Genomic DNA, 26,471 nt, shown 5'->3' on the forward strand with positions numbered 1-26,471 from the left:
TAATTCCAGAGCAGAAGATCATAGGTTTGAATCTGAATGACACCACGCCACAATAAAAAAATGAATGTGTTTGCATGAATAACACCTAAGCAAATGAATTTCAATGTGTCCTATCTGTGCTTGGTATTCACACTGAACACATATACAAGCACATCTCTTCTTCTTTACAAAAACAACAGTGTGTCAGTTGTAAATAAAAGCACACAAGTAAATATGAACATATGTCAGAAACAATCAAGTTAGTCCAAATTGTCTTTAGCAAGCACACAAAATAACACACAATCTAGGGAAAAGTAAACAGTCTAGTTAGCTAACTGATCGTCACACATATTGAACCCAGGCCGTCAAACCCAGAGTGACAGAGCCTCATTGGAAACACAACAAGTGGTTTTGACTGGCTGTAGAATGGCCTTTATAGAGTAGGATTGGGTGTAGTGTGTGTGTGTGTGTGTGTGTGTGTGTGTGCATATCACATAGTGTGTATCAGATGTAATGTGTGTTTTCCTCCAGCACTAAACCAATAGGTGATATATAACACCATGATTAATGTTATGAAGTCAACCAGCCTCTGAATAAAGGAGGGGAGGAAGACAGAAGCACACAAGTACCCGCTCCTGCAGGTTCATGCTCTACAACATTCGGAGAGTACGACCCTGCCTTACACAGGAAGCGGCACAGGTCCTAATCCAGGCACTTGTCATCTCCCGTCTGGACTACTGCAACTCGCTGTTGGCTGGCCTCCCTGCCTGTGCCATTAAACCCCTACAACTCATCCAGAATGCCGCAGCCCGTCTGGTGTTCAACCTTCCCAAGTTCTCTCACGTCACCCCCCTCCTCCGCACACTCCACTGGCTTCCAGTTGAAGCTCGCATCCGCTACAAGACCATGGTGCTTGCCTATGGAGCAGTGAGGGGAACGGCACCTCTGTACCTTCAGGCTCTGATCAGTCCCTACACCCAAACGAGGGCATTGCGCTCATCCACCTCTGGCCTGCTGGCTCCCTTCCTCTGCGGAAGCATAGTTCCCGCTCAGCCCAGTCAAAACTGTTCGCTGCTCTGGCACCCCAATGGTGGAACAAGCTCCCTCACGACGCCAGGACAGCGGAGTCACTCACCACCTTCCGGAGACATTTGAAACCCCACCTCTTTAAGGAATACCTGGGATAGGATAAAGGAATCCTTCTACCCCCCCCCCCAATTGTAAAGTGGTTATCCCACTGGCTATAGGGTGAACGCACCAATTTGTGAGTCGCTCTGGCTAAGAGCGTCTGCTAAATGACGTTAATGTGCCCTTGAGCAAGGCACTTAACCCTAATTGCTCCTGTAAGTCGCTCTGGATAAGAGCGTCTGCTAAATGACTAAAATGTAAATGTAAAAATGTAAGTAGCAGAGGGTGATGCAATGACAGAACATGGAGGACAGTTACAGTACGGGGCCATTCACACACCGCTGGACCAAACTCCCCAAAGAAGACATCCATTGTGGGTGTGACGTCCCAGCGTCTAAGATAGATCCAATGGAGATGACTGGGCAGGAAGTGTATCAGAGTTCTATAGGAATTGGTAATGGTCTGAGTCAGGAGGGCCAGCAGACAAGGATTCACACACACACCTTGCGTAAGTACGTGTTAGTGGGACTAGGGCCCCATCTACTGGCATTCATGTGTATTACACCTTAAAAAACTGTTGTTTGGATCCTGGATGCGGATACGACAAGCAGCGTTCCGTGCTGTATACTCGTACTATATTCTGCACAATGCAATAAGATAGGGAGGAGTTTGTATCCACGACGATAACCCTGGTGTCTGGTCTCCGTGGAGATGGCCAGAGTTCAGGTTTTCATTACATTAAGGGATCTGGTGTTGGTAGTGATTCTGCTATGGACTGCCACACCCACAGATGGGGGAGGTGAGCAACAACCATCATTACAGTCGGTCTTAGTTGACCTGTCTTTACCTTCTGTCTGTCTGTCTCTGTCTCTGTCTCTGTCTGTCTCAAAAAAACTAAATTCCAAAATGATCGCTAGCCACTGGCGTAACAGTTTCTCTGGGCCCAACCAAGTAGACTACCGGTCGCTGTCCATAGTGCTGAAATTGCAACATGTCTCATGCGGCTGCATGCCTATAGAATCGATGATAGGCTTTTTAAAGGTGCCAGGACATGGCTTTGCTTTAGCTAGTGGTTTACTTCCTGTGATAAAGTTTTAAAATGACTAGAACTATTCAAAACAGAGGTCATAATGATGTCATTAAACCAATAGAGTCATTCCAATGATAATCAGATGACAATGAAACAATTTAGCTGAAATCTAACATGGTCAAAAGCTTCAGGGAAGAATGCAGTTGTAAAAATATAGTTTGCATGTTTGTAAATGTGTAAAACAAAACATTGCAATCAACTATCCAAGCAGCTAATGGCTCAAATCTCTCTGGTGTAATCAATTAGTCAAGATAGGAACAAAATAATGCCTCTTAACACTAGACAACTGGCATGATCAGGGATCATGAACAATTTCTTGAAAAATGCAAGTAAATCCAGATTATAGACAGACATGTCTTCTTTGCCTTACAAATACTATCTTATTTAAACTTGATTGCTAGAACGGGCTGCTTGTATTGCTTCTGTGATGAGAGAAAAGTGAGAGACAAACACAGTCTGAACTTGAGCCCTTGTAAGAGGCAAGAGAAATGACAAAACTTAATCTGGTTTTTCATCCTCAACTTTCTGTAGCTTTTTCCAGCCAGCCTTCTTAGCCTGCAGCCTCTCTTGCCTCTGCAGCAGCCTCTTCTTGGTATGAAATGTTGAAAACGTAGTAGCATTTGAACAATGCTGCCAGGCCAGACAGGAAAGTGGCCTGTGTCCCCTCACTTATGACTTGGCCTTCCATGTTGACCATCCAGGGTCCACTGGTCAGAGTTTCAACTGAAACCAAAGATCAATAACCGTTAAACATTTACAATAAACATCTACTGAAATAAGTGCTTCTCTACCTAAACCAACATCAGTTAAGATTGTGCTGAGGTACAACAAAGATTACATTCAAAGTGCTTGTCACTGTGAGTGAGTGAGTGAGTGAGTGAGTGAGTGAGTGAGTGAGTGAGTGAGTGAGTGAGTGAGAGAGTGAGTGAGTGAGTGAGTGAGTGAGTGAGTGAGTGCAAGAGGGAAAGAATACATACCCAGTACAATGAGTTGAGAACTCCCAGGTAGGGTCCGACTCCCAGGTAGGGTCCGACTCCCAGGTAGGGTCTGACTCCCAGGTAGGGTCTGACTCCCAGGTAGGGTCTGACTCCCAGGTAGGGTCCGACTCCCAGGTAGGGTCTGACTCCCAGGTAGGGTCTGACTCCCAGGTAGGGTCTGACTCCCAGGTAGGGTCCGACTCCCAGGTAGGGTCCGACTCCCAGGTAGGGTCCGACTCCCAGGTAGGGTCTGACTCCCAGGTAGGGTCTGACTCCCAGGTAGGGTCTGACTCCCAGGTAGGGTCCGACTCCCAGGTAGGGTCCGACTCCCAGGTAGGGTCCGACTCCCAGGTAGGGTCCGACTCCCAGGTAGGGTCCGACTCCCAGGTAGGGGTCCGACTCCCAGGTAGGGTCCGACTCCCAGGTAGGGTCTGACTCCCAGGTAGGGTCCGACTCCCAGGTAGGGTCCGACTCCCAGGTAGGGTCCGACTCCCAGGTAGGGTCCGACTCCCAGGTAGGGTCCGACTCCCAGGTAGGGTCCGACTCCCAGGTAGGGTCCGACTCCCAGGTAGGGTCCGACTCCCAGGTAGGGTTCGACTCCAAGGTAGGGTCCGACTCCCAGGTAGGGTCCGACTCCCAGGTAGGGTCTATGGGAGTGACCTACTGAGTAAAGTATTTGTCATCATTCAATTTCAGCGAATCACACGACTGCGAGGCAAGACACATATGGAAGACACATACGGTGGACGGTTAGGGGCAAGAGGTTGTGAGAGATGATTGGTTGGTAGATTAAGCCTATTATACCAATGCCTATTCGTCAGGAGTTTCTCCCGGTATTTCTATTTGCTAACGAAGGCCAAGTTTGACATGTTGGTCCAGCAGACCCTTTGCACATTTGGGCGGAAGTGTCTGGGAACGAGATTACACTGTTCACAACCTATGCATTGATACAACTGTAATTTATATGGTAAATGTTGGTATTATCAACAGTAAAATACTCTGAAACGTTTTACTACAGCATACTGTAAATGATGGTGCATAGTGGGAAAATGTTGTGGGCGGAGAAATAATTGCTGTATTTCGAATGGTACTGTAATTACACCCCATAGAATACAGTACCGTACCGTATTGTATCTTTGGAGCAGCAAAAACCTTTTGACCACTAGAGGGTGCATGGTATTGTTGCTTCTGGCTCAACAACATGTTGAGGTGTGCCTTGTAAGAGGCTATGTTTGTTGCACCCATGAGTGAGAAGGCTTTACCAATTTAACTCCTAGGTCAGGGTTCCCCAACTGGCGGCCTGCGGGCCGAATTTGGCCAGTGGGTGGTTTTATTTGGCCCCCTACGTTTTTTGGCCCCCTTTTATTTTTCAAATGTTAATTGTTGTACATAGAAGACTGTAAAAACACCAGGAAATCATCTCTAAATGATTTTAATTTTGGACATCTGTTCCAAAGTATTCGTGATTGTATACATATCATTATAATTAATAATAATTGATTGGATTTATATAGCACTTTTCTACTCAAAGCGCTTTACATAGTAGGGGGAAACTCACCTCATCACCATCAATGTGTAGCACCCACCTCAGTGATGCATGGTGACCACTTTTGTGCCAGAACACTCACCACACATCAGCTATCAGGTGGAGAAGTGAGGAGTGATGTATGCCAATTAGGAATGAGGGGGATGATTAGGTGGCCATGATGGAATGTGGCCAGGTTGGGAATTGTGGTGGATATTTTAAATACTATCAAATGAGGAGAGACAAACTTATCACACAAGTCAGAGTTACACTTAAACTAAATCTTTATTCAAATAACTTATTGATAAGGGAGCTGGTCGCAAAACCCACACAACCAAGTGGATAGAGTGAGAGCCCAATGAACAGGAAATGCTGACGTCTTATATAGTGGACATAAAATGCTTAGTCATGGCTGGTTCCACCCTCCCGGCAGATCAGGAGCTACCTTGTTTTCTTCTTGTGTCTCTGTATCGGGTCATAGCGCACAAAAAAAGTGATAACGTTAGTTCCGTTACTGCCCATATCTCCACACAGCTGTGCCCTTGGAAGATAGTAAAAGACAGGATGAACTGAAAAACTGTGGTCACTCTGAGGCTCTTTGTCTTATGCCGTGTGACCAGGTTCCTCAGAAGCAACGAGAAATTGAAACACTACAGGTTAATCTGTTCCTCAAGTTTATCTCTATCCCATGTCCTTGACTACACGCCCAGACCAGCTGCAGGGAGCTAGAGGGAACCATCCTTATGAAAAGCACAGCATTGGTGGTTAAGAAATGTCTCTACTATTGTTAAGTATATTAATTGTTAACTATTCATATTAAACAAATCAGGTAAATACGTGATTTTCCTCCCACAGAATTTAGCCATGACAACCAGTGCCATGGGATTTTGAATGACCACAGAGAGTCAGGACACACATTTGAACGTCCCATCTTATGGAAGGCACCCTACGCAGGGCAATGTCCCCAAATATTTTATTTATTTGTTTCCCCTTTTTTCTCCCCAATTTTGTGATATCCAGTTGGTAGTTACAGTCTTGTGCCATCACTGCAACTCCGCTACGGACTAGGGAAAGGCAAAGGTAGAGAGCCATGCGTCCTCCGAAACACGACCCGCCAAGCCATATTGCTTCTTGACACAGCTCGCTCGCTTAACCCAGAAGCCAGCCGCACCAATGCGTCGAAGGAAACACCATAACTGAAGCCACAAGGAGTCGCTAGAGGACATCACAGCCGGCCAAACCCTCCCCTAACCCGGACGACGCTGGGCCAATTGTGTGCCGCCTCATGGGTCTCCCGGTCACGGCCGGCTGCAACACAGCCCGGGATCGAACCCTGGTCTGTAGTGACACCTCTAGCACTGCGATGCAATGCCTAAGACAACTGCGCCAATCGGGAGGCATGTAATTAAGGTTTGAAATGATTATGTTTTAGTCAAATATTATATCTGTTTGGGCTTCTTGCGGTCAAACATTTGTTGATGATCCCTGTCCTAGGTGGTTATAGTGCCCCATCAATTTAAAATGTATAGGGCACAGATTGGAGTGGCAGCAAGTCTTAAACCTTAAATGGTTAAGCATTTTAACTTTTGGTCTGTTTTACACTGTAGTCGCTGCCAGTTTGGAAGCTTTTGTATTTTTTTGATTTATTAATGATATGTAAAAATGTATATTCTTTAAGAATATAACTTATGCCTCAAGAGCTTTGTTCAACTGCCATACCCCATCAGAACCCAAAACATAAGCTTGTTTTACTCCAATGTTTGTAAAGAAATTAAATGTAAACAAACACTATATAGCCTCGAAAAAATTTTAAAACAAGGAGAACAAGGAGCTTTGTTCCTGTCAAACTCAAGGCAACATCATTACAATGTATGCAGTAACATGCAGTTCGTAATGTCACCACTACTCGGTCGGGTTTCGACGAGTTGCGACAGCCACAAAGTCAAATTTGGCTATATTGTAACATTTCATGCAAACAAAAATGTCCTTTTTGGTCTTAATTTAAGGTTAGGCCGAAACAGGGCGGCCCTGGACATTCTGCCGCCCTAGGCAAAACAAAAAAAGAAGGGAATTTAACTTTAACCCCTGCATCGGAGAGTTACTGTCACGCCCTGGCTCTGGGGACTCTAGTATGTTGAGCCAGGGTGTGAGTTTTCATGTGTGTTGGTTCTAGTTGTTGTATATCTATGTTGGCCAGGGTGGCTCCCAATCAGAGACGGCTGTAGCTCGTTGTCTCTGATTGGGAGTCATACTTAGGTAGCCGTTAGGCATTCATTCATTGTGGTTTCTTGTTCGTGTTGGTTTGTGTTTGACCATTGACTGTCACGTCATCGTTTTGTTGTTTTTGATCGTGTGATCATTATATAAATAAATATGTTCGCATTCAACGCTGCGCCTTGGTCCTCCTCTGTTCCCGACGAGCGTGACAGTTACAATGTTGCTATCACTTTGCAGCCAACTGTTATCCCACATGGCACGATCCCATAATTGTTACAATTACAATAGAAATAACTATAAATAATTATATTTAACATATATTTTAATATTCCTGTAGAACTGTAAAAAAAGAGTGAGATCATTTGAGCTTTAGAAACAAGTGCTTTCATAAGTCCATGGCAGGCCTCATTTCGCTGGAGCAGTGTAAAATAATATTTATGTCAATGACCCAGCCTTGACGGATTTCGTTTATTTACATAGCGAATTTGATTGTCCAACATCAGTTTCAGCATTTATTTATTTAGTCTCCGCCTAGAGTGGCCTCTTTCCTCTGCAGTCAGCGATGTTTTCTCTCCGTAGCTGTCCATGGTCCTGAAATCAAATCATCTGAGAGAGACAGCAAGAGTGGAGAGAGAGAGGGGAAGATAGGGGGAGAGAGAGAGATAAAGAGAGTGAGAGAGCGAGATTAGGATGTAGTCTATTTAAATAAATAAAAAATACAAAGTAAACAGGTGATAGATAATTGACTAATCTTACAAATTAATGCGAGTGTATGATCAACGCTTACCTTTTATTCAGAGACAAGTTGACTCGCCTGGACTTCCTGGCAGCAAAAGCATGCACTGCTTGTTGGGGGTATGATGTGTAATCCCGCGGGGTTTTGAAAAGCATAAATAGGGGTTATTGTCTCATCTCTCTCTCTTTCTATTCGGGATCCTGATCTGCTCCTATGAGTCTGCCACTTAACTTGACATTGTGTATTTGTGTACGTTCGGAATTTAGCGGCGTGGGCTGTGGCCTGAACAATAGTCCAGTTTAGGAATAAACCTGTGTTCTGCCCTGCACACCTGGTGTCCGTCTCTTCTTCCTTTATGACCCAGCCGGGTCATTACAGTACTTTGAATTTCTGCTGAGGGTCAGTCACAGGCTCATCCTTTCCCTCGTAGCCAAACAGACTCCTCTATATACCCATCTCCTCTGCCAACTATTTTGCGCTTGCTAAAGCGCCAGCGAAAGCTGCATTGGAGCGGTAGTCTTGGAGTAATACCCTGGTTGAGTTCAGTTGAGCCACTGCTAGTGAAATGTTAAAACTCACCGCCTGCAAACTCTTACTGGTGATGTTCCCTTCGAACAAGATGTCATGCCAAACGACCACTGCGCACATGAAGCCAAAGTTGTTCATCTTGGCGGCAATACTGTTTGTCTCCAACATTTGTATAAATGTATAAATCTCTTGGATGGTGTTAAAAAAACTCAGCCGCCTCCAAGCAACACGATGCTGCATCAGAGAGAACCAGGTTCAACGAGTGCACGCTGCATGGCACAAAAAGGCCCTCGGATTGACATCCTGCACTCTCTTTTGAACTCCGCTGTGCCTCCCCTCGCATATTCGCCCGTTGTCATACCCCTGCCCTCTCATGTCCATGATGGCGATGCCATGTTTCTGTAGTTTTGAGATGAGCAACTCGGTCATGCCCGCACCCCATTGGCGTCAAGCAGTTCACTAAACTCCAGGAAGTGCTCTCTCGTGCGCACTGACCCATCATCCTCGGTTGAAACAAAACGCGCCGCCATGGTCATCTGCTCTGTTTTGCTCTTGTCTGGTGTGCAGTCCAAAATTATAGAAAAATATTTGGCTGCTTTTAGATCACTGCACACTGTCTGCTGGATCTCTTGTGCCAGCATGTCAATGATTTCGTTCTGGATTATTTTACCGAGGTAGTGCACATGTGTTTCTTTGGACTGTACTCTCCTTACATGCTCCTTCATGACTCCATCAAAGATACCCAGCATTTCCACAAACTTGAGAAAGTTCCTATTATTTGGCTCGTTCAGCCTATCGGTGGTCCCACGTAACGCAATGTTCTGGGTGGCCATTACGCGTATCAGGGCTATGAGCCTCTGCATCACCTGCTGCCAGTGGAGAGTCTCTCCGTCAATAGCCCGTTGGGCTTGGGCATCGATAGTTTGCTTGGACACCAGCCTGATCTCCAGCTCCTTCCACCTTTGGAAACTATCTAGGTGGTCATGCGACTTCTCATGCGAGCTGAGGAGGTGGCACAGATTCTTCCAGTCCCTGGTTCCATCCCTGACCAGCGCAGATTTGCACTCCTGTGAAAAAAGCTTGCAGCAAAAACAGAAGGCTGCATCGTTTTGCTTGGAATAGACAAGCCATGGTCTCTCCACTCAATCCCCGTTCGCCATCCTCCTATTGTAGTGGGCAACCGAAAACTTTCGTTGCCCCTCATCTCTTGGGAAATTCCCCTCTTTATCCTGATGTGGCCCAGCCTGCACTAACATATCCCGTAAAGATCCATTCATATATTTTGGCTACTCACCGGGATCTTTTATGTTTTTTGTCTGGGAGTTGGATTTAGCAGCAGCACCACCACTGTCATCGGGGACGGGGAGCGACGAATCTGAGTCCGGGTCCAAGATAGTAGGGTCTTCGCCGGCATTGTTTTGAGTGTGGCTAGGCCTGGTGCAACCACCTGTTCTTGTCCAGCCAGAGAGCTGTCATCATCAGTGGAAGTGCATGGCTCGGACTCCTCCGGTTTGCTCTTCGCTGCTAGATTCAGCGAACGGGGACTCGTTCTCGGCGAATGAATGTCCTCGGAGGCTTGTCATTCTCCACACCGGCTGATGGACATTGCTGCATGCTGATACATTTCAGCAGCGAATTTCTTTGGTGCCTCTTTTCTCATTCGTTTTGTTGGGTTCTATTTTCTAATAATTGGATTGAAGTGATGAATAGCTTAGAAGGAATGCATTAATGAGGAGCATAGGTTTGAACTATACTGATATAAATTGTTTCACATAACAGGCTGTGATTCATGTGAGGAACGTTAGGGGCTAGGATGAGATAAAACGTGTATTTCTTATAGATAAGACTTGTATTTCTCACAGATACGAACACTGCTTCTTTGTGATCTGTGAACCTTCCTTGGACGTAGGAATGGTGTCTAAGGGAGCTGGCTCTTCTCACTATGACAGGTTGTTATGATAAGGACTTATGCCTGGCAACAGAGGTGCATCAACGGATTGGCTGAGTAAGTCTAAACCACGCTCAAGTCTTTGCTCTGATTGGCCAACAGAGAGGTGGGAAACTCTCTCTGTCAGAGTATTTGAGCAACAATCTGAAACAATGGATTTAGTTCTCTGGGGTGCCCTGCGAGGTATTTCAGAGAGCCCGTATATACGAAACATCATATTTACCATTGAAGGTTTTTGCATTAATTAAAATAACTAGTATATCTTAGAAGTCGTGTTGACCTCTTTTGTTCCTAATACCAGATTTGAATTGACGCAACTTTGACAATTGGTGACACTCGACATGATCTGGTAGAAGGGACTTCGCTGGGTAATGTCCGGCCCATTTGGTCACCTCTTTCATCGAACCGTGTGTTTCACAAAGTGCCCGGGCTTCTAAAAACGTAAGCAGATACCTATTGTTAAATAACTAAAGATCTGCAAATTGGCTTTATTCAAATTAATTTTGTGAAACAACTGTCTGATGTAAGTGAACTAAATTATGAAACTATTATGAGTAGATAAGCACAATATTGTGACATGCAAACCTTTGGTAAATGTGATGTTAAACCATGGTACCAGAGAGTATTTTGTGCTACCGGCAAGGTCTGTGGGATACGGCTAGGTTCAGGAGACAGTACTGACATCTACCGGCAAGGTCCGTAATTGCGACAATACGGCTAAGGTTCGGAGATATAGGGAATAATTGATTTAAGTAATTGCTATCGGCAAGGTTCGTAACTACGACAGTACGACTAAGGTTCGAAGAATTACACCGGCAAGGTCCGTAACTACGAGGATACGGCTAGGTTCAGGAAATTTTAGATATAGGGAATAATTGATTTAAGTAATTGCTATCGGCAAGGTTCGTAACTACGACAGTACGACTAAGGTTAGAAGAATTACACCGGCAAGGTCCGTAACTACGAGGATACGGCTAGGTTCGGGACATTTTAGATAAATACTAGCGACTGGCAAGGTCCATAACTTTGAGGATATGGCTAGGTTCAGCTGAGTATTTTTTAAAGATAGTAGAGGAGACTGTGTGCCCAAATAGAAGCGGCTGTGTGCCCAAATAGATTGTGTGTGGAATATAAGTGTGTCATTTATGACTGTGTGACATATTTGACTGTGTGATAGGATTATGACTGTGTATTGTGAGTGAGTGCGATAACTGTGTACTATTTTTACTGTGTGATAACTGTATACTACGTTTAACTGTGTACCATTTTTGGCGGTGAATACAAAGAATATTTTAAAACAGTAAATAATGAGAACTACAATTAGGAAATAAAGTTTAAAGTGTGCAAACGTTAACAAAAGACACCCATAGGAGGTACTATAAAAAGTTAGACAGTGCGAGTGTTGTCGTATGCATGAAAGTGTGAATGATAAACCTGTATACCTTGATAGAAAACAAATTGGGAATCAAAAGACGTTTGTGGCTGTCCAAACGGTATAATTTGGGAATAAATGTTGGATTTGTGGTTACTCAAACCATGTAACCCGTCAGTGACAATCGAAAACATGAAATGAAAAGTGATGAATGAGTGTGACTGAACTAAAACGTTTGAACTGATATATTTGAAATATAACATTTGATGTTTGACATAGCATAGTACTGGTTTTAAATAAGTAAATTGAAGTGATATGGTGTGGCGCTTGATTTGATATAACAACCATTGGTTAATTAATTAAAACACTTGGGTTTATTCGTTCAATATACCATTTGATGTGTGGCACTGTAAGAATACTGCTTTCAAATAATTAAGGCTGAAATAAACGTGCACCAACTTTAACTAATTAGGTGGGAATTATTTGATTTAAATAAATAGACTGAAGTACTTTGAATAACGGCAGAATATTGGAAACGCGCTAAAACGAGAAACAGCTCCTCACAGCTCCTCGTAAGGCCTGTTCCCCCTGAACAGGAAAGAAGTGGAGTTGCGAGGGGAGGGGCTGGAGAGAGCGAAAGTGTGGCTTTTGGAGCCAGGAGGGACTGGGAGTTGGCTGGGAACGCATGTGGGTATCTGACGAGAGAATGTTCTAAACTTGCTCACCCGAGCGTAGACGTGCGTCATGGGTGAGAAAGTAGAGAATATTTACATTTGCATTTTTGGTAATTTGGCAGACGCGCTTGTACAGAGCGATTTATGGGAGCAATTGGGGTTGAGTGACTTGCTCGAGGGCACATCGGCAGATTTTCCGCCTGGTCGGCTCGGGGATTGGAACCGGCGACCTCTCGGTTGTTGGCGCGGCGCTATTGGTCACTAAACTGCCTGCCGCCCCATATGAGTTTAAGATTGTGGCGTTGTTGGATCATGTGATGGTGGAATAAACTGACCATAAGTAATGTTGTTTTAGACGTAATGTATAATATAGTACAAAGCAGATGGAGGGTTCAATTGAACTAATTATCATGGTAGAGCTAACGTAGTACAGTGAGGGAACTTCATTTTGTGTCAGAGGGTAAAATGAGAAATCATTGTAATATACTATTGGTGGAAATCTATTTATCATTTCAAGGCATGGAGTAACAATCTGCATTTATGAGTGTAAATTCCACTGCTGATGTGTTGATCGAATGTGTACGATGGAGTAGTTGGTTTGGTAATGTTGAATGGACTATTTGTAGCGTGTTTTGGGGTTAAATAGAAAAAACTAACTTATTCAATAGATTCCCTGGAGAAAGAGAGAGTTTTTACGTGTATTAAAAGTTGCATAAGATAGCTTTAGTAATATTCTAGATAGGTCTATGAAAATATGTTACAAGTACGAATGACATTATTTCCTAAGAAGGAAGATTGTAGGGACATAATGCAGGAAGGAGCAGGAGAGGGGGAGGAGATGTAAGAGACAGGACATAGTTCAGATGGTAGGAATGTCATTAAGCGTATGCTGATAAACGATAGCAAGTATTTGTTTTATTAATTAGGGCATAATCAGAGAGAATAGTTAAAGAAATTGAATAGCGAACTGAAATGGGTTAGCGGGAAAATACAAAATAGTTGGACAATTTTAGAACGATAATTTATTTTGGTTAGGATGAAAGTATGCATTGACTGTTGTGCTGGGGAAATAGCGCCAGCCTGTGGTGGGTCCTGGATTGGTAAAACAGGGGGGACAGGAACAATAGAAAGGGAGACAGATTTTCCTAGGGGGTTGAACAAATAATTGATAATGGATCATTTGAGATGAGATCACATGTAGCAGAGTTAGGGTAATCAATTAAATAATAATTGTATACTCGAGGAATTTTGAGTGGTTTTATGGATTAGTTATGAGGAATTAGATTGATACAAACAATTATTGATGGGTTAAGACTGGGGATATCTGTATCATGTTTTGTGTGTACTACCATCTTTAGATTATAACCAGGAGAAAGAGATTAGCTCATCTCAGTTAGGCAGTATTTAGGTCATAAGAGGGAGCTACCAAATTAAGTTGAGCCTAACTATCTCTGATTGTTATTTTTCAATTGGGTTTTTCAAATAAATAAATAAAACACACCCAGTATGATGCTTATAAAGGGTTGTTATGTTGAATTTAGGGGATTTTCAACAGATCATGGGTGGTGTTTACTATGCTGTAGGATGGAACGGTTTGTTGGGGGATATTTGAACCTAAATTAATGGAATAAGCTGCAGTAATCAGAGGAATGGTTATCACTAGGTAAATGGATAAAACAGGGGAAAAACATTACTGACTGGCAGAATACACCAAATGGGGATCAGTATGGCCACTCCACTGGGAGATATAGAAGAAAGTTGAATTGGAGAGCAAAAACCCAGCCCAGGGTCCAGCTGGAGATAAGTTTTAACGGATGACAGGAAGAGATTTTCTTAACTCAGGAACAGGAGGCTGAGTTAGCAGCAATTCCGTTCAAATTATGGTCACAAGGACAACAGATGTAGCACTAATTAAGGGGGTAGCTTCAGTACAAGTGATTCCTCGATCCAATAATAGACCATACCAAAAGCAATATACTATGAAACCAGAAGCAATAAAAGGGATAACACCTACATTTGAGCATTTACTTAAGGGAGGGGTGATAATTCCTGGAGATGAGGCACAATGCAACTCTCCAGTATTTCCTGTTAAAAAGGCGGCACCTAGCGCCGACTGGAGGATGGTCATGGACTTGCAGAGGGTTAATAGAAATATAATTCCCAGAGTTCCATGTGTACCAGATCCACATACATTGCTGAACCAATTGAAACCAGAGAACTCCTATTTTACAGTGATAGATTTAGCTAATGCTTTCTTTAGTATCCCAGTTCATCCGGATAGTCAGGGGTGGTTTGGCTTTACTTTTCAGGGACGGAAATGGACTTACGCTAGGATGCCTCAAGGCTACTCGGAAAGTCTTACAATCTTAGCCCAGGCTATAACTAAGAATTTGGGAAAGTTTGAACCTAGGGAAGGAAGCCAAATGTTAGTTTATGTAGATGATATTCTATTGGCTAATCCCACTCAGGAGGGATGTAAGAGGGATACAATCCAATTGTTAACCTTCCTGGCAGAACAGGGACACAAAGTGAGCAAAAAGAAACTTCAACTTTGGCAGAGCGAGGTCATTTACCTAGGACACACTATAACACAGGAGGGGCGAATGTTAAACTCATCCAGGAAAACTGCTATATTTGAAGCGCCAAAACCGTTAAAACAAAAAACAAATGATGAGCTTTTTGGTAATGATAAACTGCTGTAAAGCTTGGGTACTCCATTATGTACTGCATACGGGTAAATTAAGTGATCTTATCTATGGGAAGGCAATGGCAGCCCATGGTAAAATCATTTGGAACTCTGAGGAGGAAGAACAGTTTATGTTGTTGCTCTCTTCCCAAACTGTCTTAGCTTTTCATACATATATCAGGGATGTTACCCAAATGGTAGAGAGTAAAGAGGGATATGACATTGGTCGTGATTTAAAGATGATGAGGTTTTTTGGTGGGCTATTAGATATAACTGGGTTAATCATGAACATAGAGATTTTTATTCTTTGTTGCTAGACAGAAGACTTAGGTGACCTAAATATGGACTTGTCATGTCGAACAATCAGTCTTCAGGTCAAGCCCGGGAGAGCCTGGGTAGAACAGAGTTTGAACTAAACATGAGTGTTTTTACAAGATAAGAGATTGAAGATTGGATTACTAATTGATTCTGAACTGGATGAAAGTCGAATTTAGCTGCCATAAAAGACAAAGGAAGTGGGAGGAGCAATAGAGAAGCAAAAGACAATCTCAAAAATGAAAGGCATGGCAATTGGATGATAAATTACATAAGGGATTGTTTAGGAAGGTGGTAATATTGACACATGGGCAAATCATGTGTCAAAAAGGGGGAGTGATAGGATTAAATAATAATGATAGGATTAAATAAAATAAAAAATACTTTTAAAAAAACCCAACAACAATAGAAATTGAGAGCTCAACATGTATGTGTGAAGATAGTTTATTAACCACACCTGTATGTCAGAGGTTTTGTGCCCCACAGGTGAACTAAAGGAGAAGGTGACCCACTCTATCTCACCAGGAGACTGGGTGTGGATCCAGTCCCTAAAAGAAGAAAAACTGGAAGCAGGCCTGTTGGGAAGGGCCCTATCAAGTCCTATTAGATCCACCTGGGTGCATGTCACACACTGCAAAAAGGTAAACCCAGTTACACCTGATGAACAAACACAGAGTTAAGGGAAAGAACCGATCACCACTAGGGCTCGGGGTTGGCTCCTTAACGAAGATTCCCTTACCCTGTCTGATCATCCCTGTGTGAGTTCGGTAGAAGGTGAAGCAATGGGTTGGCGTCTGACATGTTCTCAGGCGAGGGTGGGGATTCACAGGTCTCCTGACGGTGGTAGCTGTCTGATTGTGGGGGCCATATTCCTAACACACTCAAACCCTTCTGATCAGCCAAAAGTAGTAGTTAACCTAACACAAGTTGATAAAATAATACCTGAGCACAGTCTACGAAGGCATAGGGAGACAGCTAGACGTAGGGAAAGGGGAAGTACTAGGGACTTTAGGGGAGGACATCACCATATGTATGTCACCATGTACATCCTGGGACTATGTAGTTGCTCATACCGAGGGGGGGATATGTAAATCTCCATACACAGTTTAGGGACAGGTGTAGTATTGTGAAAGTAGGGAATTACCAGAAATGGCAGTGCGACCCATAGAAGGGTAGGTACTGTCTGAAAGTCTGAAGTACGCAAAAACAGGTTTATCCTCCATGCAAGCCACCTGGGAATGTGGTGAAAGAGTCTTGTAGTAACTTGAACTATCTGTATCCCCCGATAACAAAGTCATTCCGACCTAGGTTGCCTACGTTTGAAGTCTCAGGGGATTCTAATTGTTTTTCTAAGACTAGTAAGATAGGATACAGAGTAGGGCATCTTAGCTCCTGCTCCCACACAGAGAATATCACAACTAAAAGAGAACATGACTAATCTCTCCTCTTTGTTACAGCCAGAGGATTTTAGGAATCAAAACCAGGCCCGTGCTGACATCTGATGGTTGTGTGGTGATAACTGATTGTGAATTAACCTACATACGCAAATAATCAAACGTGTCAGAGACTGGTGAGTTGTCACATAGAAAGTAGGACCTCCTCCCGGGATCCTTTGATGAAAGGATCCTTTGATGGGATAGGAGTACCTCGAGGGGTTCCAGAACAATTCAAAGCTAGGAATCAGATCGCAGCTGGGTTTGAATCAAGTATTTTCTGGTGGTCAACAATTAATAAAAACTTAGATTGGATGAATTATATTTACTATAACCAGCAAAGATTTATAAACCACACTCGTGATGCATTAAAGGGATTAGCTGAGCAGACAGCGGCAACTAGCTTAATGACATGGCAGAATAGAATAGCTTTAGATATGCTTTTGGCTGAGCGGGCGGAGTTTGTGTTCTGTTTGGATATATGTGCTGTATTTTCATCCTCAAACAACATAGCACCGGACGGGTCAGTGACAAAAGAGCTTCAGGGGAGTAACTACGCTGACGAACGAACTGGCTGAGAACTCTGGTATTGATAGCTCCATAAAAGGTTGGTTTGATAACATATTTGGTAAATGGAAAACTATTGTTGTAACTATTCTGGGTGAAGTTATAGCTTCTATGGGTATACTTGTTCTTTGTGGATGTTGTCTTATTTCCTGTGTCTGAGGTTTGGTGAGAAAGGGAGATGGGGAAGGTGGTTTCCCAACAGATGGTGAGATACGGCCCAATCCTGGACTCCGACCTAAGGAATTAAGGATATGACCTACCAGGCTTGGTGGAGTGACACTAGAGGGTGTCTAAAGGGGGCCAAAATGTACTTCCCTGTTGGTGTTTTATGTTTTAATAATCTTATGTTTTGTGTTCTATTAATCCTGTGTTTTATGCTTTATTAATCAAGTTAACCGTTGTGAATGTTTGTCTTTCCTTATGTGAAGGTTTGAAGTTCTTTGATGACTGGTAACAATTTGCAAGTTGGGTGTAGATGGAAGGACTGAGAGTTTTTATTTTTCAGTATCATTATTGCCTATTAATAAAAGTGTGATTCTTTTTGTTTGTATTATATTTTAATGAGTGACACCCTAGAGGGTGTCAAAGGGGGATTGTTGGGTTCTATTTTCTAATAATTGGATTGAAGTGATGAATAGCTTAGAAGGAATGCATTAATGAGGAGCATAGGTTTGAACTATACTGATATAAATTGTTTCACATAACAGGCTGTCATTCATGTGAGGAACGTTAGGGGCTAGGATGAGATAAAACGTGTATTTCTTATAGATAAGACTTGTATTTCTCACAGATACGAACACTGCTTCTTTGTGATCTGTGAACCTTCCTTGGACTAAGGGAGCTGGCTCTTCTCACTATGACAGGTTGTTATGATAAGGACTTATGCCTGGCAACAGAGGTGCATCAACGGATTGGCTGAGTAAGTCTAAACCACGCTCAAGTCTTTGCTCTGATTGGCCAACAGAGAGGTGGGAAACTCTCTCTGTCAGAGTATTTGAGCAACAATCTGAAACAATGGATTTAGTTCTCTGGGGTGCCCTGCGAGGTATTTCAGAGAGCCCGTATATACGAAACATCATATTTACCATTGAAGGTTTTTGCATTAATTAAAATAACTAGTATATCTTAGAAGCCGTGTTGACCTCTTTTGTTCCTAATACCAGATTTGAATTGACGCAACTTTGACAGTTTTTTTTAAATATTCGCTTCCTGATCGTTTTTGTCTCTTAGACATGGTAGCAAATTGTTTCAAATCTATATAGCTTACTTTTAGCTGAAATTATATCCACTAGTAGTAGCTAGCTAACATTAACAGGCTAGGTTAGGCTATTGCCTTAATCACTAATCGGCTTCATCATAAACAAAACAATCATTTAACTGGCAGATTCCTTTTTATTAATGTTTCACAATTGGATAATCCCATATAAACACACACATCACCATAGCTACCAAGATAGTGGGAGTGAATTTCGGGAGGAACAGGAATCGGGTGAGGGCGGGAACGGCAGCAACGCCATGAGCTGGTGGCTAGGGTGCGGTCGGCGGTGTAGCAGCCGAACAGGGGCGCCGGAGGGCGGCAGCCAATTGTCAAAATGCTGCCCCAAATTCAAGTGCCGCTAGCCAGAGATTGAACCTTTTGTAGCGTTTTTGATGTGGCACTGCAACATTCACGTAGGCGAGCAAGGTCGATGACGCGAAAGAGTAAGAATGGCGCTGCTAAGATCAGAGAATCGTCTCCTGTGTATACACCTTCGTTCGAGGAGTACATACAGTGCGTTCGGAAAGTATTCAGACCCCTTGACTTTTCCACATTTTGTTACGTTACAACATTATTCTAAAATGGATTAAATTGTTTTTTTCCCCCCTTCATCAATCTACAAACAATACCCCATAATGACCAAGCAAAAACACGTTTTTAGAAATGTTTGCAATTTTATAAAATAAAAAAAATGGAAATATCACATTTACATAAGTATTCTTACCCTTTACTCAGTACATTGTAGAAGCACCTTTTGCCTTGATTCTTCTTGGGTATGATGCTACAAGCTTGGCACACCTGTATTTGGGGAGTTTCTCCCATTCTTCTCTGCAGATCATCTCAAGCTCTGTCCGGTTGGATGGGAGCGTTACTGCTGCACAGCTATTTTCAGGTCTGTCCGGAGATGTTCGATCAGGTTCAAGTCCGGGCTCTGGCTGGGCCACTCAAGGACATTCAGAGACTTGTCCCGAAGCCACTCCTGCGTTGTCTTGGCTGTGTGCTTAGGGTTGTTGTCCTGTTGGAAGGTGAACATTTGCCCCAGTCTGAGGTCCTGAGCACTCTGGGGGAGGTTTTCATCAAGGATCTCTCTGTACTTAGCTCCGTTCATCCTCGATCCTGACTAGTCTTCCAGTCCCTGCTGCTGAAAAACATCTCAAAATCAATTTTAGAATAAGGCTGTAACGTAACAAAATGTGGAAAAAGTCGAGGGGTCTGAATACTTTCCGAATGCACTGAACAAAAATATAAATACAACATGCAACAATTTCAAAGATTTGACTGAGTTACAGTTCATATAAAGAAATCAGTCAATTGAAATCAATTCATTAGGCCCTAATCTATGGATTTAACATGACCGGGAAAACAGATATGCATCTGTTGGTCACAGATACGTTAACAAAAGGTAGGGGGTGGATCAGAAAACCAGTCAGTATCTGGTGTGACCACCCTTTGCCTAATGCAGCACGACACATCTCCTTAACACTTGATCAGGCTGTTGATTGTGGCTTGTGGAATGTTGCCCCACTCCTCTTCAATGTCTGTGCGAAGTTGCTGGATATTGGCAGGAACTGGAACACGCTATTGTACACGTTGATCCAGAGCATTAAAGGGTGACATGTCTGGTGAGAATGCATGCCATGGAAGAACTGGGACATTTTTAGCTTCCAGGAAATGTGTACAGATTCTTGCGACATGGGGCCGTGCATTATCATGCTGAAACATACATCATACACGTGGTCTGCGGTTGTGAGGCTGGTTGGACGTACTGCCAAATACTCTAAAACAACGTTGGAGGCGGCTAATGCCGCTTTGGTGGACATTCCTGCAGTCAGCATGCCAATTGCACGCTCCCTCAAAACTTGAGACATCTGTGGCATTGTGTTGTGTGACAAAACTGCACAATTTAGAGTGGCCTTCTATTGTCCCCACCACTAGATGCACCTGTGTAATGATCGTGCTGTTTAATTCGTTTCTTGATATGCCACACCTGTCACGTGGATGGATTATCTTGACAAAGGAGAAATGGTCACGAACAAGGATGTAAACAAATTTGTGCAAAACATTTTAGAGAAATACGTTTTTTGTGCACATGGAACATTTCTGGGATCTTTTATTTCAGCTCATGAAACATGGGACCAACACTTTACATGTTGCATTTATATTTTTGTTCAGTGTAGATTAATCATCATGTGATCAAGTGAATGACTATGAGGACTCAAGAAAGTGTCTCTGTGGTTATGTTTGAACAACTAATGGATGATCAGTGATTCAACTTAACAGACAGGACAGGCTAAGATGGTTTAACAATGTAAATGATTGCTGAATGAGTGTGGTATGATTAGAGGCATGAAGGAACTGTAGTCATTCAGGTCTGACTGGAGTCTTTACTTAGATTGTGATTTTAGTTAGGTGTTGTGGGTGAGGAGGGGGGTGGGTGAAGGACAGAGGAGGACCACAATGACAGATTAGACTCAGGTTAATATTAACAATATTAACAATAATAACAGGTTAATAACGCTCTGATATAAACCAAGGGCCTACTCACTTTACCAAGGTATCTGACTATTGGGGAGTATAGGAGTCTGTGTTTGAATCCCATCTTGTCCAGATGCTCATTTAACGTGTGTGTTTATTCTCTTGCAGACATCCATGTAACCTGTCTGTTCTCAGAGGATTGTGTCCTGGCCTGCAGCTTCCAGCCTGGAAGTGATGAAGTCATCTACTGGCTGAAACCAGAAGACAAGGACCTGACCGTCCACTCCTACTACTACAGTACAGATCAGCTCAAGCTGCAGAGCCAGCGTTACAGAGGAAGAACAGCCCTGTTCAATGACCAGATCCCCAAAGGAAACGCTTCACTACTGCTGAGAGGGCTCACACTCCAGGACCAGGGCAGATACAAGTGTTACACCAGCACTATTAAAGGCAACAAGGAGTCCTTCATTAACATGGCAGTGGAGGGTACGGAATGTCTGTCTGTCTGTCTGTCTGTGATGATCACTTTATGGCTGCTCCATGTGTAATGTCTACTTTGTTGCAGCTCCAGTCCGCTTGGTGGACATACAGTTATCAGATGACATCATCACCTGCAGTTCTACAGGTATCTATCCTGAGCCTAAACTCACCTGGTCCACTGACCCCCCCTCTGACCTTTCATTTGACCCTGGAACCATCCAGAACTCCACCAGCACCAAGGTGGATGACGGGGGCCTCTATGACATCACCAGCACAAAACAGTTTATCAGAGACCGAACCAACATCTGTACCGTGACCTCTGGGACAGTAGAAAGGACAGCAACCCTGAAACAGCAAGGTAATCAATTGATCAACCTATTAATCAAACAATTTATAAATCAATGAATAAATTCATCAATCAATTTTTCTGGCTATAAACTCTACAAAAACAAGACAACAATGCGAGACAGTATGCAAAGATCAAGCTAAAAAGGCACTTTCTCATGACATAATTTCAGATCCGGTCCAGGGTTCTCCAAGAAGTGAAGTGTCCATCCCCTGCAGTGTCTCTCAGTCTGACCTCCTGACCTTTAACCTTACCTGGAGGTTCAACCAGATAGACACCATCCTCACCTCCACCTACACCAAGGGTACATCTCAGATGTACATTGACGACCAGTGGAAGGAGCAGGTTCAGAGTTTGTCTGACTCTGGCAGCCTTCAGCTCCACAAGCTAACCGTGGTCCACCAGGGAATCTACAGCTGTGAACTCTCTACTGCCAGAGACACTCACTTGGTCCTCACCTACCTGGAGATCACACCTGATAAACTCTCTGATGGTACAAAGTTTACTTTTACTATTTACCCTCACTGTAAGTCACATGATCACATTCAACAATAAAACTGCAACTCTGTATTTTCTCCTTCAGTTTCAGATGGACTGAGTTCAGGTTCAATCACTGGTATAACAATAGCAGCAGTAGCAGCAGTGATTATAGCAGCAGTGATATGTTACCTGCTGAGAGGTAAGTTATGATGATGATGACTTCATAATCTGTTGAAACATTTAACACAACCACCTCCTGATGGACAGAGAGGAGGGTTACATTGGTGGCCTTTGATGAACAGCTTTCAGTTTCTGCTATTTTGCTGTCTCCCATCTCAAGGTTTTCTGCCCAAATTTAGATGTAACACGGTCATCTGAAGAGGGAGTCACTCTCTGCCACAGGCTGACGTCCATGGAATATTCATGTCCTTATGGTTACATGCATTTACTCATACTAGCTGTTTGTGTGTCTGAATCCTGCTAACTCACCATAAACTCACCTATCCCCCTCCAGCAAATACAAATGGTCAAAATGAAAAGGATCAGAGTGGAATACCACTTCAGAATGGAGAAGAAAGAGAGGAAGATATAGAAAGACAAGAACAAGAACAAGGTCAAGGAGAAGAGGGGTCAGCCACATCAACCGCAAGCTTAAATGTAACCTAAAATGTAATCTATGTAATCCCTGAAAGTAATTATTTATCATGAGAGGACCATAAACAATAACTAGTAATGCTGCATACTCCAAGACAGTGGCGTGTTTTCATGGATGCCAAGGGAAGCCAAGCTTCTTCCAAAAATGTACCAAGAAAAAATGATAAAATAATTAATCTTTCGTCTCTCTGTATTTCATAATTTTCCTTAAATTCGCAAGAGGCTGAATGTATCTCAACGGAGAAAGCATCAGAGCGAGAGAAACAGCGCCCCTCTGTCTCTGTATGTGTAACCCATCTATCTGATGCTGTCTGGTCAAAAAGAGTATGATATTATTGTTGCCCGTAGCATTGAATGCAAGGGAAGACAGTGAGCATTTAGCATCCCTTGATTTAAAAAAAGTATAAAATAATAGCCAATCAGCATTGAGCTAAACTGAGCGAGCTCAACTCTGAATGGTCCTGGCGCACCAAAGAAAAGTGTCACATGTCCACTGTATGTTCACCAAGCCAAACTTAATTGACAGAAAACTTCAATTGTTGCATCTTGTTGTGTTGTTGTCCTCCACTGGCTAGCTAGCTAGCTAGCTAAAATTGCCATTTTCCTAAATTAGCCATGGATGGAGATAGGGATTTGGACTTCTGATTCAACCATAAATTCATACATTGTGCCCCTGGCCAAATGTAGTAGTCTAATGTTAACTAGCTGGCTCATTGTTGCCCATGCAAGGAAGTTAGGCTAGCGAGCTAGCATTTTAGCCAGGTAGCCTAGGACAACAAAAACTAAAAGCATGTATTGTATGACAGAGTGATAGACTGTATTGGCAACATGAAAGAGAGGAGGATGGCATTGATGTTTCTCTACAAGTAGGTTGAGTCAAAATGTTTTTTTCTACTTGCAAGCACGCACACACAAACACACACAGAAATCATAACCGTGGACAGCCATATCATATTTAGCTTATGTTGATTGGACTAAATTGTTTTTGGTGTCTTTTAGTTGTCACTGTATTAGACTGTATTAGAATCTCTGAAGCTGGAGACTCTTATCTCCCTCAATAACTTTAAGCATCAGTTGTCAGAGCACCTTACCGATCACTGCACCTGTACACAGCCCATCTGAAATTAGCCCACCCAACTACCTCATCCCTATATTGTTATTTATTTTGCTCTTTTGCACCCCAGTATCTCTATTTGCACATAATCTCTTGCACATCTAGCATTCCAGTGTTAATACTATTGTAATTATTCTGCACTATAGCCTATTTATTGCCTTACCTCCATAACTTGCTACATTTGCACACACTGTATATATATTTTTCTGTTGTATTTCTGACTTTATGTTTTTTTACCCCATATGTAACTCTGTGTTGTTTTTATTGCACTACTTTGCTTTATCTTGGCCAGGTCGCAGTTGTAAATGAGAACCTGTTCTCAACTGGCTTACCTGGTTAAATAAAGGTGAAATAAAAAATAAAAATAAAAGACTAAGCATAGGTGATTTGATGTTGAAGTTGAAATGGTGCTGGAATGGTGGAGGCAGCTTCTGTTTTCTTTGCGACTTGCAATAGCCTAACTCTCCATGGTTTAAATCAATAGTTGTTTAGTAGTCTGAAAATGTCGGAAACTTTAACTTGCTTGACCATGCTGTAGGTCGTGGAACTGTTTGTTACATGCAATATGCTTTGTGGACACCACCGGACAGAGGTTGCTCTCCGGTTATGTGATGAAACAAAGGTGTGGTTGAATATGTTCTGCCACTGAGTCTTCTTATTGTCTCGGCCTTTAGGTCTATATATCACGGTGTCAAGGCATATGAACTACCGGGTTATAGAGCAAACAATGCAATTATCACAACACATAGGTTTGCATTATGGCATTTTTTTCCTGCCTTGGCTTCCCCAGTGATTTTACCCACGCACCACTACTGCTCCAAGAAAGGTTAAAAATCTCACCTTTCTGGTAAAAATAGTTATAAATTGTTGAGGTGTAGTAACTTTTGACGACACAAGCTCAAGTACACAGTACAAATATGACGAAAATATGAAATATTTTATATGACATATTTCCTGTTAAAAAAAACTGGATGAATAAAGGCTTGAAATGACTTATATACTTTCTAAATATAGTATAATCAAATTATAAAACCACTACCTATAAGATTTCACCTTCCTTATAACTGTAAAATACATATTTGTATGTTTGTGTTAGAGAACATTTGCATATGTTCTGCTCGTCACACAGAGCTCTAGCTTGGCTTCCTGAATTCGTTATGAACTCGCCTTTCATCTCATATTAATATTGTCCATCTATGACAAACAGAAAGCGTTTTGTTTAAAATCGATTAACTGTTTTCGATGAATGGCTATAAATCGATCGCTGAATGTGCAATAGTGATGAATCCACTCTCTCCTGCTGCGCTATGATGTAATGATTGCAGGCATGTGCTTTGTCAGTGGCTGTGTAGTAGGTTTCAGACAAGAGTTGATGGACAGACGGAAGAGCGAATGAAATGGTAGGAGGGACATCCCAGCTTCAAGTGGTTTCAGATGTTACATCCTACGTCACACAGGCAGACAAAATATACTACTGTGTCCGTGAGTACCAGGGCTATCGCTCAATGCAAGCCACTTCAATCTACAGTCCACAGATCAATTTATAAGCGCTAATTGGTTGGTTGGAACCAGTACCAGAACCACGTAGGTTCCCTAAACAGGGGACTTAACATCTAAGAGGTTTTAAGGAGAAGAGGGATCAGCCACATCAACCATAGTAATACCATAGTAATACCTCAGAATCAAGGAGAGGACATTGACCCAGGGGAGGACAAAGAGGAAAGACGACAATTGGATAATTTTCAAGTTGCATATAAGCAAATAAGCAATGATGACAATTTCACCTACAAAAGGCAAGGTGGAGCTATAATCATATTTTGGGCTCCCGAGTGGCACAGCGGTCTAAGGCACTGCATCTCAGTGCTAGAGGTGTCACTACAGACCCTGGTTTAATTCCAGCCTTTATCACAATTCGGGCCGAATCCCATAGGCTGGCGCACAATTGGCCCAGTCGTCCGGGTTTGGCCGGGTAAGGCGTCATTGTAAATAAGAATTTGTTCTTAACTGACTTGCCTAGTTAAATAAAGGTTAAATAAATAAAAAATATTGCTTACATACCTATCCAATCCCTTTCAGATCTACATGGAGTACCTAGCCGGGGTAGCGGCTAAGGGTTGGTTCTGGACCGACCTCATCTTTGACAACAAAAAAGCACTTTGTTTTGCAAATAAATTGTGAATTTACCAATAACTGTCTCCTGTATTCAGTATAGTTACTATTCAGTGACAGTATGTTATCCCCTGCCTTGTCTCATTCACCATCAATGTGACTTGGAGAGGCGTGTCAGCCTTTACACACACTGAATGGACAGGACCTGTTTCACCATCAGAAGTAACTTGCTGGCATGTGAATCAATCATTTACAATACATTTTTAGGAGAAGAAGTTGACTGATTGTGGGACATCATTTTTTAAGTTTTAGTTGAATTTATTGTGTGTGCGTACATACGTGCATGCGTGCGTGGGTGTGTACGCATGCATTTTGCTATG

The 26,471-nt window shown here is 42.7% G+C and overlaps 1 protein-coding gene across 1 annotated transcript; it reads left to right on the forward strand.

The window, feature by feature from the left end:
• Positions 1 to 1,692: 1,692 nt before the first annotated feature.
• LOC121569298 (V-set domain-containing T-cell activation inhibitor 1) lies at positions 1,693 to 22,722 on the forward strand. Its single transcript, XM_041880128.2, has 6 exons — positions 1,693 to 1,906; positions 21,077 to 21,394; positions 21,474 to 21,746; positions 21,907 to 22,227; positions 22,318 to 22,413; positions 22,555 to 22,722. The coding sequence occupies exons 1-6, from the start codon at positions 1,819 to 1,821 to the stop codon at positions 22,590 to 22,592; spliced, it is 1,134 nt and encodes a 377-aa protein (XP_041736062.1). The 5' UTR covers positions 1,693 to 1,818; the 3' UTR covers positions 22,593 to 22,722.
• Positions 22,723 to 26,471: the final 3,749 nt, after the last annotated feature.

The sequence above is a fragment of the Coregonus clupeaformis genome, unplaced genomic scaffold (genome assembly GCF_020615455.1).
Source record: "Coregonus clupeaformis isolate EN_2021a unplaced genomic scaffold, ASM2061545v1 scaf1581, whole genome shotgun sequence".
Lineage (NCBI taxonomy): Eukaryota > Metazoa > Chordata > Actinopteri > Salmoniformes > Salmonidae > Coregonus > Coregonus clupeaformis.

Excerpts from the sequence above, each read along its gene's own strand:
- LOC121569298 (XM_041880128.2), top strand. The coding sequence starts at position 1,819 with ATGGCCAGAGTTCAGGTTTTCATTACATTAAGGGATCTGGTGTTGGTA. Across the intron at positions 21,395-21,473 it reads CATTAACATGGCAGTGGAGG|CTCCAGTCCGCTTGGTGGAC; the intron begins GTACGGAATGTC and ends ACTTTGTTGCAG. Across the intron at positions 22,414-22,554 it reads GATATGTTACCTGCTGAGAG|GTTTTCTGCCCAAATTTAGA; the intron begins GTAAGTTATGAT and ends TCCCATCTCAAG.